General features: G+C 39.6%; 1 protein-coding gene across 1 annotated transcript in view; it reads right to left on the reverse strand.

Moving 5' to 3' along the window:
- Positions 1 to 437: 437 nt before the first annotated feature.
- gramd1bb (GRAM domain containing 1Bb) overlaps positions 438 to 14779 on the reverse strand; it is a 105389-nt gene continuing 91047 nt past the window's right edge. Inside the window, exons 9-23 of the mRNA XM_084717194.1 lie at positions 14622 to 14706; positions 13292 to 13395; positions 13063 to 13158; positions 12537 to 12617; positions 12152 to 12267; positions 10338 to 10500; positions 8909 to 9101; positions 8545 to 8688; positions 8317 to 8435; positions 8059 to 8201; positions 7713 to 7816; positions 6681 to 6981; positions 5738 to 5845; positions 5148 to 5268; positions 438 to 3610 (exon numbers count right to left, since the gene is read on the reverse strand). Coding sequence (XP_084573320.1) covers positions 3521 to 3610; positions 5148 to 5268; positions 5738 to 5845; positions 6681 to 6981; positions 7713 to 7816; positions 8059 to 8201; positions 8317 to 8435; positions 8545 to 8688; positions 8909 to 9101; positions 10338 to 10500; positions 12152 to 12267; positions 12537 to 12617; positions 13063 to 13158; positions 13292 to 13395; positions 14622 to 14706 — 1968 coding nt within the window. The 3' untranslated portion in view covers positions 438 to 3520. The remainder of the gene's footprint in view (positions 3611 to 5147; positions 5269 to 5737; positions 5846 to 6680; positions 6982 to 7712; positions 7817 to 8058; positions 8202 to 8316; positions 8436 to 8544; positions 8689 to 8908; positions 9102 to 10337; positions 10501 to 12151; positions 12268 to 12536; positions 12618 to 13062; positions 13159 to 13291; positions 13396 to 14621; positions 14707 to 14779) is intronic.

Genomic DNA, 14779 nt, shown 5'->3' on the forward strand with positions numbered 1-14779 from the left:
TTACTTGTGAGATCTGGTTCATATATTGTTTTTACACAGGAAAGTAACAGACATGTGATTTCACTTCAGTTTACAGTACAGCTCTGTTGTAATGTGTCCCTAATTACCCTCTAAGAAAGTCTTATAAGTGTCTAATGAAGAACATATTACTTTATCATACTGTCTAATGAAGAACACATTTGTCGTTTGTAAAATAAAGTGCAACCATTTTTTCTTGTCACTATGCAGGATTTCACTCAGCCTTGTCAGGGCATTAAAATTTCACTATCCCAAGACTTAAAATTAGGTGTCAACAGAGCAAAACCAACTTAATCAAGCATTTACCACGTCACGTTCAAAACAGTATGAGAAGGTCTGTTAATTAAAATGATAACAAAAAATAGAATTCAAGCATCTGAAAAGGAAAAAGAAAAATCCATTTCATCATACACTTTGAAAAACAAACTCTTTAAAGCATTTCAATCACATTTTCATATATATGACATTTCTGTACCATCATATACATGAAGCAGAACTTCATTATAGTCTTTCAGTGTCACCAGGATTGTGAAAGTGATTTCTATAAAACAGAAAACATTTCCAACCACTCACATTCAGGTCATAAGGTTTTTCCCTGTGTTATCGTTACTCAGTGCCCTCCTCAAATGTAATAATACACACACACACACACACACAGCAGTGGTCCAATCCTGAAGTCAGTCAGTAACACGCCATGCAGGCACACAGTAAAGACACCTTTTCCCTCATACAAATCATTCTGGCCTTACCCTGAAGTAGACGAGAACGTGTCAGTCCTAGATTGGGCTTTGGGATGAGACGTTCACAGAGATTCACATGTAATCATGTTAAATAGAAGAAGAAGTAACACTATTCTTGAGCAGTAACAAACCAGCAGGATTAGAATCCAGCTATTTTCAATGAGTTTGGAGGATGTAAGTCACCAGAGTGATTGTCAAATTAACTAAAATACAGCACAGAAACGATTTCCTCAGCCCTGCATTCACCTCCAAACTAAACTGCTGCTATTTCTTTCTTTCCTTCTTTACCTGACAGGGCCTTAAAGTGCTTCACTTTCTCTTTTTTTTCACAAGGAACACAAGGAAGTTTTTCTTGGTTTTGGAAGTACTTTCATCACTGAAGTCAGTCAGATGTCTGGGGTCTCTGTTGACAAACTCTTAAGAGATGCTCTTTACTGCACCCAATCCAGTATATATATATAATAATACATGACATACATGATAAATACTTTATTTAAAACAACATGATAACTCGTGAAGGTACATTTCTACATCTTTCTTTTGGTTCAATTTAGATGCGTAAAGTTAATTCTCATGCTTTCATTGCATCCAAGACAGACACTTGAAATGGGGGAAGAGGAAGAATAATATGGGTCGAGGAAGGTGTTTTTAAAGGAATAGTTTGGCATATTGGAAAATATATTTATTTTATTTCTTGCCAAGAGATGAATGAGAAGATTGATACTGCCCACATACCTGCACGCTAAATATGAAGCTAGAGCCAAGAGACAGTTGGCCTAGCATCATGAATGAAAAGAAAAGGGGAAACAGCTAACACACAGACTAGTCTCATCTAACTTTCAACAAGAAAGAAAATAATCACATTTCCCAAAATGCCCCAAAACTACTCCTTACAGCAAAGACTCGTCAAGCCACTAATGTGGTGACATGGGCAAGGGGTTTTTCACAGAGGGCAGATGAAGGGTTCATCTCCAAAATGATATATATCCATTTTTAAGAGAAACATCTTCAAGTTCATCATTCAATCTTAGAAATTTAGACGATCAAGTCTGTCAATGGATTTTAGTTACTTAGCATGTGACATTAATTGATAGATTAAGCATTCAATCATTTTGTCAAAGTAGGTATGACTTTGTTTTCAAATTTTGGATATGTCATTTTGGAACAAAACTCTTCGATTGTAAACTGTACCCGGGTGGGGGGCTAATGCAAGGCGGCATCCAGATGCATTAGCATTTAAAAAAAGGCAGTCTGGCTGCAGGAGCCAGAAAAGAAAAATTAAGAAACGTGGAATGGTAAAAATGTCACACTACAGCACACACTTGTGTGCATACATACACATGCACTCTCTCTCTCTCTCACACACACACTCACACACACATACACACGCACGCACGCACATGCACACTCGCACTCTCTCTCTCTCTCTCTCTCTCTCTCTCTCACACACACACTCTCACACACACACACGCGAATATAATCGCGCGAATGCAGAATCATACTTGCACACTGGACATGTCACAGACATATCTGGCATGCATTTTTTAGAAGAAAACACTTTTTGTTAGAAATTCTTTAACTGGTCTAGAGCTCTGATAATTTCTTTATGTACATAAATTAACAATAAATATAAGTAATGTTTATATATTTTGAAATATATATATTAAATAATGAAATATTCTTATATATTTCAAATATATTCATAGAATTCTTTCTAATTTGAAACATTTTTAAAGAGATATAGTCACAGTTTAGTAATAAAACATGTAAGAACACAGGTCTCCCTATTAGTCTGGCTGCAGCCTCCCTTTTCTCAAAGATTAATAATAAGTTGTGATCAAAGTCTGGCTTTTTTGTCTGGGCCAATACATTCTACTTCATCAGAAGGGGGAGCAATAATGCAATGTAAGGTAGTTAACACTGTAGCTGGGGCAACTGATGAGGTGAATTGTGGGTAAGGTTAAAAGTACTGGCTTAGGTCTCATCAGATTTGATTTAATAAATATTTCAACACAGCGGTCTGTCAGGGAACCAGCCCTGACAGAGACCACACAAACCAGGCTCAAACAAGGCAACAGGGACTGATCAGTGAACACTTCTTTTCCTTCATAGCCGTAAGACAATACTGAACTCCGATCACATGGAGGTGTAATAAAGGGATGCTGCAGCGAGGACCTCTAGAGGACGATTGGTTTGGAACAGTCTAGAGAGTGTAGAAAGCCATTAAGACTCGAAAGAACCCCCCTTTCTTTGACTGATCTCTCCTTGTCTTCTGTTCTTCTTTTTTTTGACACACATAGACTGGAACTGGACCACATTAACACTGACTGAGGGGAGCTAGGTTGTCTAAATGCATGCAGTAGTTTTCCTTCTGTCTCTCTGGCGCTGTCTGGTCGACACGGTTTACAGTAGGATGCACTTGGAAATAAGAGAGCAGAAGGTTATCCCACAGGTGTAGAGAAGGAGCAAGTGTCGCACCTTCCCACAATGCCTCAGTGATGTTGGGGACACCTCAGTTCCTGTGTGTGGTAGTAGGGGCACTTTCTGTCCATGATTTCCTCCTCTTCCTGGGGGGTTTTTAACCTCTGTGTGCTGGAGATGACTGTTCCTCTCTTTGTGTCTTATGGACCAGCTCACTGTTGGTCCCGCCTCCCCCTCTGTCCTCTCTGTCTGTCTCTGTCTTGCTGCTGCCTGCATACTGGTTCACAAACAAAACAGGTCCTATATTGCACAGCATGCCCTCATGGCCTTGTGGTGGTGTGTCAGTGATAGCGACTTCTCTTCTCTTCAGCCTCAGAGCTGTAGTCCCTTAAACCGATGCCTCGCTGGAGGTTCAATAAAGAGTCTTTCATCTATAGATGACAAACAAGAGGAGAAAAAAAATAGTTTTAGCTTTCTGATTAAAGACAATAAATTTACACTGACCTACATTAAAGGGGTAGTTTGGATTATCTAACGTAGGGCTGTATGTGGTACTTAGTGGTCAATATATTGCCTACAGTAGATAGGTTTTGCGGTCTAAGAATCAATTATTAGTTACTTACTTGAGTCATTGTTAGTTGGTGTTATTAAAAGAATAAAAGTTGAGAAGACTGCATAAGGAGATGGTTAGTGTAGCCTATAGAATGGAAACGAGGAGAAATGGCTAGCCTGGCTACTCTGTGTCATGGACATGTTAAGAACAGGATACCAGACACAAAGATGGTGCTCATTCAGTCCAAGAACTGGCTGATTCCACCAAGCACGGCATGTCTGCGCCACAGTCCTGATCCATCCTCCGCACAGCTGCAAGCCCCACCAGCTCCACTTTCCTTGCTCTCTGTGCTTCTACCATGGTGTTTATCAATTTAAAACATAATTTTACATGTCAAGAACGTTGTGGTTTGTGGTAGGTTTGCTGTAGTTTAGTTTTGTATGAAACCGCTCAGTGAACTACATCAACAATATATATGTATGTAAATGTCATCAACACGAATCCTTGTCCCTTGTAATGTTATTTTACCAAAAGTGTTTGATCAGTGACTCCTTTTACCAGCCGGGGAGAGAAAGAATAAAAAAGACTCATTGGGCCTCATGCAAGAACCACTTGTACGAACAGATTTGTTCTTAAGTGGTGCGTACAAATGATTTAAGAGAACTTGTGGCATTCACCAGTTTTGTCTTATTTTGAATTTTCTTTCAGATACGCACACAAATTTTCGAGCGGTCCAGATCTGTCATAGGGTCATGTGCAGTCAGTCAGCTGGTATCCAGACTGAAGTTTTTCACTAATGACTGCATGTTTCATTGGTTTGAAGACATTTTGAGTTTACACTTCATCATTATATCAACATTATCCCATTTGACTACATTTCAAATTATAATTTAATTCTAAATGTACATATAATGCCTATCATCATTTATTCAAAGATATATTATGACCTGCTTTCAGGTGTATGGCTCGTATATCTGCACATACAGGTTTATGAAGTCTTTGTCCAGGTAAACATCCTCACTTATTCCATCCTCTGTCTCCGTGATGAAAACTTCCCCTTGACCCTCTCCTCTTACTGCACTCATCGACCGCACCATTTCCATATGAAGACATTTCTTCTTTATTTCAGTGACAGTCTGACACTCAGGTTATACAGCATTACAGCACTCGCTTTTCCCATTTCTTTGCTTTAGCAGGCCTTTTAATTCCACTGCTGACGCTGTTAAAATGACAGATTTTCCTTTATGGATCTCTGAAAGCAGGGCATCACAACTCACTATAGACCACAGGTTTGCTTAACCAGCCAGCATCAGTGGTGTTTGAATGGACTTGTTACATCAAGTTACACATTAAGTCTCCACCCATCACCTAAACACAAAAGCAGGCAAACTCCCTGTGAGTGTTTGCAGGCCGACCTGGTCTAGCAGCACTACTGACGACTTGATAATCTCCCTCCACTTCTGCAGCTCAGCGTCATGGTAACGCTGCTGCGCCTCCAGGAGCTGGGCCCACTCCATCTGCGTCTGAGGCAGTTTACTGGGAAACACACAGACACACACACACACATTAGCAACATCAGGGAGCAGCCGCTGAAGCATGACTTCCACTTTGAGGGTCTGCCAAGAAACAGTCTGGCAAATTGTTTCCGTAAGCCTAGAGCTGTTCAGGGGTAATTTTAGGAGCTAAATGTTTTTCTGACACACACAGTCAGTCAACGGTCATATGGATATACAATAGTTTAGTAGTTGTTTAATTCTGTATTTTTTTTTAACATTGTCTGTGTGAAAGTGTATGTCGGTCACTGAATGAGCACATTCAGGTTTGATCACCTTTTGGGCAAATAACTACAGCAGAATTCCTTTCAGTCTGATCTCTGTAGTGACAAGGTTTTGTGTAATTTAAAATGCCCAAAATATAAATTATGCATGTGGATTTTCTTTAAATGGTTTTGCATAAAGAAGTGATAAAAATGTAATAGTGTGTACACCTGTTGGTGAGTGCGTACCTTTCATGAAGCCGCAGACCCTGCCAGGTTGTTAAGGACTGTGCAGAGTATTCCAGCATCCACAACTTGTAGAAGAGCATCATGTTGAGGAACACTAACAGCACCAGGCTGAAAGAGAGTCAATAAATGAGTGTTTCCCTTTGCATTTCATCCATTCATAATTCCCCTAATCTGTACAAGGCAATGACACTATGCTGGGAATACTTTTGTTATATATGCATCTGGCTATGCTGGCTAATCAGATTATGTACCTTAGACAGATCCTACGGATGGCAATGAAAGGAGAGGAGAGAAAGATTACACTCAAGACACCAACAATGAGATATTTACAAGAAAGCAAAACATTTTTTTGAATTCTAAACTGGACAAAAAATCCACAGAGACTACTGGAAAAATTGATGAAATCATGAAACAAGTGACTCAGACAAAACTCTCGGTTTTAAAGGGAAACTTTGGATTATTTCGTGGAACTGTTTGAGGTACAATATAGTAGATGTTGGTTATCTCATCCCCAGTTTGATGAGGCAGTGAGGAGGACCAGCACCAGCAACTCCAGAGTTCTGCAAAGTAAAATTACTGATTTCATCCATCCATCCATCTTGCTGTTTTTTTAAAATGTGTTAATATGAGGTAAAGTTAAACTGATATTGATTTTTTTTTTTTAGATGGATCTTTTTTGAGTGACTAAAATACATTTTGCTGCTGACCCTGTTCACAGCAACTTCTGTGCTGGTGCTATCAACTGTTAACGCCACATTAAATCCAAACTATCCCTTTAAGTGAGATGAGCATGTGTGTATAATTACATGTCATGTCCAAATGTGTCAAATTTATATTTGAATCCTCATAGCCAGACATACAAGCATCCCTATTTAAGTTATTGTGCTCTTGTGTGTGTGTGTGTGTGCACGTGTGTGCGTGTGTGTTGTGATCAGTTGCATACACAAAGCTGATGATGAGCAGCAGTTTGGAGACACTGTAGAAAGCGAGGCCTCCAGGCAGGTGATGGTGCTCTGGACTCTGGTGTCTCGTTTGTGTGGAGCCTGCCACTTGTTTGATTCTCTGAATCACTTCCTCATCTGTCGGCGTGGTAACTGGGCTGAGTGCCTCGTCCAGATGCTGGCTGCGCATGTGGGGGAGCGGCCTCTTCTTTCGCCTCACTGTGGAGTTTTTCACCACCTTGGCCTTCGGAGACAGCTGGTGGGACTCGTTCAGGATCTCCTCCAGCTTGGACAGTGCCAGCTCTGAGAGAGGAAGACGAAGACGACTGTCACATATTCATATCTAATTTCACCCAGATTCAATTACAGACTGCAAGACACGTTGAAAACATTTACAGGCTATCGTTATGCAATATGTGTTAACCTCTCATCTCTCTCTGTAGCTTCCAAAAATACTGTACCTCTGTGATTCCAAAGTACAGCTTCTACAAGGTACAGTGTTACTGATTCTTCTCAAAAATACCAACTGGAATCCACACTGATATATATGTTCCAAGATATATGCAGTGTTGGGCAAGTTACTGTCAAAATGTAATACAATACATATTACTAGTTACTGTCATTTGAAATTAACAAGACACTTTACAATATTACTGTCTGTTTTTAACCAAAGTAACCGCAGAAGCATGACTAAGCATTATAGAATGGAAGAGGGTAATGTTGGCTTTAAATGTAGGATAAAATATTGCAGATGGCCCACATTTCCCATCAGGCCTAATTTAGACTGAGAAGTTAGTTAAGTTTGCTGTTTTCCAAAATGCAAATGTTACTTTGTGTTTGTAGTGTCCCTATTCTGCACATGTTGGCTTATGTTGGTGATTTGTGCCGTAAATGTAAATGCAGTAAATGTAATTATATTAATAATGTGTTATATTACTCAAAGTACCATATTACTGTAAGGCGTTACCCCCATCACTGGTTATATGCATGTTTATAACTGTCATAACTACCAGTCAAACTACTCTCAAGTGTACCTAAATGGCGGAAGTTGTCTTCTATCCCGCTCCAGAAGTTTCTTTCTATGAAGCCTTTGACCAGCCCCCACGGCTGCTTCCTGTAACGCAGCTCTGTCGATACCCTGACAGATACAAATAGACAGTATTTTACAATAAGATAGACAGTGTTTTACTGTAGGATATAAAACTGAAAATACAAATATGTAAAATATTAAACTGTGGACAAAAACAAAAGTTAAGTGATTGAAAACTAAAACAAACAAAATAAAATAAGACATGATTAAAAGATGGTAAAAATAATAAGAATTAATATAAAACAGCATCTCATTTGCCATGTGTGAGCTGCAGCTGTGTTCTTACTCACCGTAACCGACACTTGTTCTTGGCCACCCTGGTGAGCATGTAGTGGTTGAGAGTGTAGAAGTAGTCGTGGTAGGGCACGTCATGTGTGATGACCTCAGCGTCGACGACGTAGCACTCACTCTCCTGACTGGCTTTGTACAGAGTCTGATCAAAAAGAAGGAAAACGTGGTTTAATTGGCTGTTTTATTTTGAAAGTTGCCTCAAACTCCGAAGGCATAGACAGTAAGAAAAGTTTGTGATAAACCAGAGTTGACTGTACCTGTGTTTCACTGGCTGTGGATGTTTTGGGGGCCAGGGGGTTGGACAGGGAGATGGTGTACATGATTTCTCTGGTTTGGTTCCCGGCGTCCTCCTTCTTCCACGGGTGGTACACCACATCTGAGCAGAGAAATGATGAGAGAGATGTGAATGAATGAATGAAGCCTGCAGGGGAGCATATCGTCTTTACTCCAGAGAGCTCGGCTGTAGAGACATCAGAAAAACTGACCTGAGATCCGTCTCTGCTCCATGAAGTCACTCATGAACTGCGACTCTGTGAACAGGATGTCGTACAGCTTGTCCACACTGAACTTGTAGACCTCGTTGATGTACTGTCTGCCATTCAGATCCTCATGGAGGGCCTGGACTTCACCTGTGTGTCCAAGAAACACACAGACAAATAAATTCAGAGGTGTCTTTACAATTTGTTTTCAAATGTTGTTACTAGTATCACCTGCATCACCCTGTTATTAATGGTGAGATCAAGATGTAACAAAAACACTATGTCAGTTAAACCATTACTAATAATTATTATTTCCTTCCACTAGATTACGTATTTATGATAAAAGTGAGGTGTTAGTTCTGTTCTGTACCCTCATCGTGTGTTTCTGATGAGTCACTGAGTTCAGTGGGGATGTCTTCGTTGTCGTTGAAGTCCAGAGAGGGTGAGGGGACGGGACCACCAGGCCCGCTGGTATCATTGTTCTTCTCTTCCACCACCAGTGGTACAGCGAGCAGCTCGCCGTCCGGTAAGAAGTCTGCAAACTCTTCTGCTGGGAGTTCAAACTGTGGAAAAGACAAAGTTCCTTTATTTGTTCATTTGACAGGGGAACGCTGATGAACAGCACCATAAAAACACAAAATGAAAATTTTGGCAAAAATGCTAGTTTACATCCATATTCCCCACTTAGGTAACAAAAACAGGCATTACCAATGAGAATACAAATATACAACACACAGGTAGAAAAGATAAAATTCACTGCACAACATGCACAAGCGATAACAGTTTTGGTTTGCTTTAAGCCACTGTTTGAAAGTGGTATATGTAGGGCACTCTTCCAACAGAATATTTTAAATTTTTAATATTCATAAAGCTCAACAAATTATGTTTTTTCATAATTTTACAATGATGAACTGAGACTATTGGTTTAAGTGTTGTTACATTTCTAAGCGACCAGTTAGTAAAACAATATTCTGAGTTTGTCGTCCCACAGAAACATATGTTATTAACCACACAGCCAAATTTAAATAGAAAAAATGCTTTCTCTGCTCTGAAACGCTGGTGGTGTGACTGCCCCGCTGTCTCAGTGTCAAACACCACTGCGACCTGGACATGATCTGACGCACAGACCGTCTGTCTAGTGGCTTTATTTGACATATTTAAGCCATCAGCGACAGGATGCATTTTTTTTCTTCTGCGTCGGGTTGAACTGAAATGAGATGAAGCGAACTGCTGGGCTGATCTAGATCGAGAGAGCTGCTGAGGTATGTTCGTAACCCAACGTCAGGGAGGATGAGTGGAAGCGGAGGTGGTGTCATTCGTGTGTCTGTTCATGGGGCTTATTTAGTGTTGGGGGACCCTGGCTCTGGCACATCAGCAAGCCGTATTTCAGGCCCGCACAAAACATCCTGAGCACAGTGATAGTGAACAACAGTTTAACGATCTAACTCTGTTATCCAGGACTTTATAAATTAAATTTTATGGTGTTTGACACTTTTTCACATGACTTTTAAAGGTTAATGCAGAGTCCTGTGTGACCCCAAGATACATGAAATCATTTACAATGTCAAGCTCTTCCCTTCTGAGGAGCACATTAGAATGAGTCACCGCATACACAGTTTTTTTTCAATAAGAGACATGATTTAATAAATCAGTCATGGAGCTGGCTTACTAAAGGCTGTCTTTGATGTTTGCACATGTAAAAATAACTACATCATCTGCATAATTTGAATATTGACCTGTAGGAAACAAAAACCTATATGTTTGCTTGTTAAACACAGAATACAACAAATGTTGCTTACTGGGATGGGTGTGTCATGGTTGCCTGGGCTGGGGAGGGTGCTGTTTGGGATGACCTTCTTGTGCAGCAGAGGAGGGCTCCCCTCAGGCTTGGCTTCAGCGCTGCTCTTAGACAAGTTGTCATTGTTGATCTCATTCTCCTCATTGGGAATCTCTTCACTGAACCTGAAGGCACCACGGAGCAGCAGAACGTAAGAAATTTGCTCACTTATACTTGTCTTGTCTCACATCATGAATGAGGTCCTTGCAAAACCAGTGTCATGTCGTGTTTGCAGCAGATCTTTCGTGGTGTGATTTGGCTTAGTTAGGTGCTGGGTGGGCAGTATTTAATGTGGTAAAATGTAAAAAAAAAGGCTTGGACAATCAAGTCAAATTGGCTTAGTATACTAATATTTTGTTAATCAGTTCATCTGGTTGTCTTTTCATTTTCCATTAAGTATCAATGCACCTTTTGTATACTTTTGTACAGTTAGGGTTACAGACTCTCTTATTTGCCATAAAAGAGATGAAATGCACAATAAATATTTGAGAAAAAGATGAATTCACTGATAGCATGGTTTTTAGTATTTTTTCAGATTTTCTATAGATATGATAATACTGTAATTGTGAATTTTTTGGACCACAATAATCCCTCACAGCTGGGATAGGCTCCAGCCCCCCACAACCCTTTGGGAGTAAGCAGTTACAGAAAATGGATGGATGGATGGAATAATCCCTCACCTCCACTTCACTTTACCAACAGATATGTTGACTCTTATCTCTCATTAACACTTCAGTTCAGCCTTTGAAGTACATCTTTCTTTCTAACGATGTTAGTTTGAGTATGTAGCTCACGTCTCCTCAGAAAACGTCTGATATTGTCAGTGAACTGGAGACCATGACCCTGTATTGATTGCACCTCGTAAATCCACATGAGACATGAAGGGAAAATGTAAATGAAGGAAGAAAGTGATCTTTGAAGCCTTCAGATGAATGCAGTATTTGCTGTGTTGCATCTTTTACAGCCTTAAATGTCTCACATTTGCTGAGTGGTTTGAAACTCAGCTAGTAAACCAAGGAGCTTAAAACAAATAGGGATGACACGAGAACTAATACTTTGATACCAAGTGGTTGCTGTTCTGAAGGCATGATGGTACTTATTTTCCTTCAGTATAATAGGTACTGAGAATAAAGTTATTTTCAGGACCTGCGAGGTAAGCCATGTCTATGAACGGGTGCAAAAGCTATTAACATTCCAAGAAACCAGGACTGAGACATGGCGGGGAAATTTTGTAAAATCTGTCTATAAATGAATAAATACAAATGCTGTTCTCATTGAGACAAATAACATCCCTGTTATCCAATACAGAGAAAAACCGCTTCAGCAAATCTTTTTGAGTGAAGGAAAATTACATTTATTTCTTTAAAAAAAACAGTTTCACTCTCAGCTTTGATAACAGCAAATCAATGGACTTTTAAAGTGTGTTTTATATTATTGAACCCTCTCTATTATGGTGTTGTTAAGAGAACAGATTTCAACCGCATTTTAACAACATTCATTTAGTCTTTTCACCAGTTTTAAGACATGAAAATGTTTTTGGAGAACGTTAAATGATAGCTGTAGAGTTGCAACGTGAATAGTGTCTTCACGTAATTGTGTATCTTAATGGATTAGTTGAGAGGGCTGGAAGGAATCTGTGTATGCTTAATGTTACTGAGCATGTGAGTACTGCCTGTTACAGCTCGCAGCGAACTAATTATTCTGTAATTCAGGTAATTAGCCAACAACTGTTTATAGTGGTAATAGTAACTGATACTGCTGCATAAAGAGACTTACCCCATGGTGTTGAAGTCGTCATCAGGGGGAACATAGTCTTCATCGTCACTGGTGAGGCCGAGCTCGTTGCCATAGCACTGATGAACAAAGTGCCACAGTTCTTTGGGGCATAGGGGCTGTAAGAAGCATCGACCAATCAAAGTAATCAATAAAGAGACTGTACGACCTACCAGTATTAAGATTATCTTTCCTATTTTAATTGACTAATTTTACTACATTTATTTGACTTTTATTGTAATTAGGTGCTGGTGTTACCATTACTCCTTATACACTTCACATTTATTTCCATACTGTTTTTAATTCTTATGTTGTAATTTTGAGCAAACTGGCATTAAGAATTTCCTTCGAGATTAACACATTTCTACCTCTCACATCTTTTACTCACCTTGTCGAGCAGTGCGTTCTGCCACAGTCTGAACATCATCATGTAAGTCCTGTCCCTGGCTCCAAATGAGGTGAAAAAGTGCTGTGAAAATATATGTTTGTGTCTGGTTAGCACTACAATAAAATAACACTAACTGTGGAAATTTAAGGGGATAGTTCAGATTATTTGATATGGGGTTGCATGAGGTCGGTATATTGCCTACAGTACCTAGCAGTCGGCACGCCCCCAGTGTGGAGAAGCAGAGAGAAAATACCAGCATGGAAGCCTAGCAATGTACTGTAGACACTTAAAGATTGTCCACTTAAAAAAAAATCTATATCACTTTAAGTGTATGTCATATTTAGAATATTTTCACCACTTGCTTTCCCGCCAGACAGCCTTTTGTGATGGGAAAAGTCTCTTTAGGCGAATATGCTTAGATTTAAAACACATTCACTGTTTAGTGATATATATGCCAACATTGTTTGCTACCCTGTGTGAGTTGCTCCTAATATAAATTCCAGTATTTCAACAGACTATCTCTTACCCTCTCAGTGTCTGTGCAGACCTGGATGGCATTGGGAATGAGGCGGGCAGTCTTCTCTTTCGTCATTGAGCAGATGTCCTTTAGCCGCACTGTCAGCTACACACACGCACATATGCCCAAATGCACACAATTACACACACACATACATTATAGTTAAAAGTATGACCCAATACTGCCAATATAAAATAATATGGGAACGTGCAGAGGTCGTGAGCGTTAACAAGCGTACCAGCGTTTCCCAGCGGAAGATGTTGCTATAGAAACAGATCCAGTTCTCAGAGAGGTAGAGTCGTCCCTGCAGGAGGATGTCCCGTTGAAGAGCACAGGAGTAATCTGAAACATGGAAGTCACATGTTTAGTATGATGCAAAATCACAAATAGGGCTGCAACTAATGATTATTTTAATTCTCGATTAATTATTTTCACAATTAATCGATTAACTGCTTAGCACATAAAATGTCCAAAAGTGAAAAATGCTCATCACAATTTCCCAGACCCCAAGTGATGTCTTCTAATTGCTTCTTTTGTCCAACCAACAGGGCAAAAACCCAAAGACTCTTCATTTACTATCATAAATGACAAAGAAAAGCAGCAAATCCTCATATTTTAGAAGCTTGAACCAGCAAATAATTGAATATTTAGTCTGAATAATGACTGAAACGATTAATTGATTATGAAAATAGTTGTTGATTATTTTCCTTTCAGCTTACGGATCTGTTTGTTACAATCAAAAGTACGTCCATCAATAGATCATACGTAAGAACATTCTTATATCCAATCATATTTACTGTCACAGTCTCCCTGCAGTGCTTATCAACATTGCTGATGTGTGTATATCTTGTTTTTTTTTTTTTTTTTGCTATGAACTCATCATTGCCAAACCATGACAAAGTCAAAGTCACACTCTGAGCTCAGTTTTACCCTACAGTTTTATCCTTCAAGCCATTTCAGACAATGACAGTATTCAGTGGACAGTTAAAGAAATCATGCAACAACAAATTAGCTAAACTTGTGACACTGTGTTCATGGTATGTAGCTTTTACTTAAGTTCATCACTGGGCTGTACGTTCCTCTAAACTAAGCAGAGGAAAATGTCTGAAAACTGTGTTTCTAACATTAGTGACCTAAATGTATTTAAAGGGACAGTTCACCCACAAATTCAAAAATATTCTTTTTTTCCTCTGTCCTGTGGTACCATTTATCAATCTATTTTCGTTCGGTATGAGTTTTGGAGATATCTGCCTTCTCTTACATATAATAGAACTAAATAGCACTTGGCTTGAGGTGCCAAAAAATACATCTGAAAAAGAACAGCTTCATGCAGGAAGAAAGTAGTTTAGTTTCATTATATTCAAAAGAGGGCTGACATCTCATCAAAACAATGTGTTTTTTTATTTTAGGGTGGATTGTCCGTTTAGATCAGGTCATGATGTTCAACGCTTGGAATGTCCAATATTTGTCTCCTCCTTGTCCAGATTAATTATTTTCTAATTAGTAACAACTTATCTGCACCCTGCCGGGCCTCAGAGGGCCTGTGTTTGTGTATGGCGTCCACTCACCCACAATGAGTCTCTCTGTGTCAGGGAGCTGCTTGAAGAGTTTCCTAAAGTCCTCATTGCGCTGCTTGTATGTTGGGCTCAGCACCTGCGGTGACAGGCAGTGTCAGAACCACCATCACACACAAAAACACACACATGTACTCTCACAAAACTCGCAC

Source organism: Lutjanus erythropterus, chromosome 4, assembly GCF_056507025.1.
Source record: "Lutjanus erythropterus isolate fLutEry1 chromosome 4, fLutEry1.hap2, whole genome shotgun sequence".
Classification (NCBI taxonomy): domain Eukaryota; kingdom Metazoa; phylum Chordata; class Actinopteri; order Lutjaniformes; family Lutjanidae; genus Lutjanus; species Lutjanus erythropterus.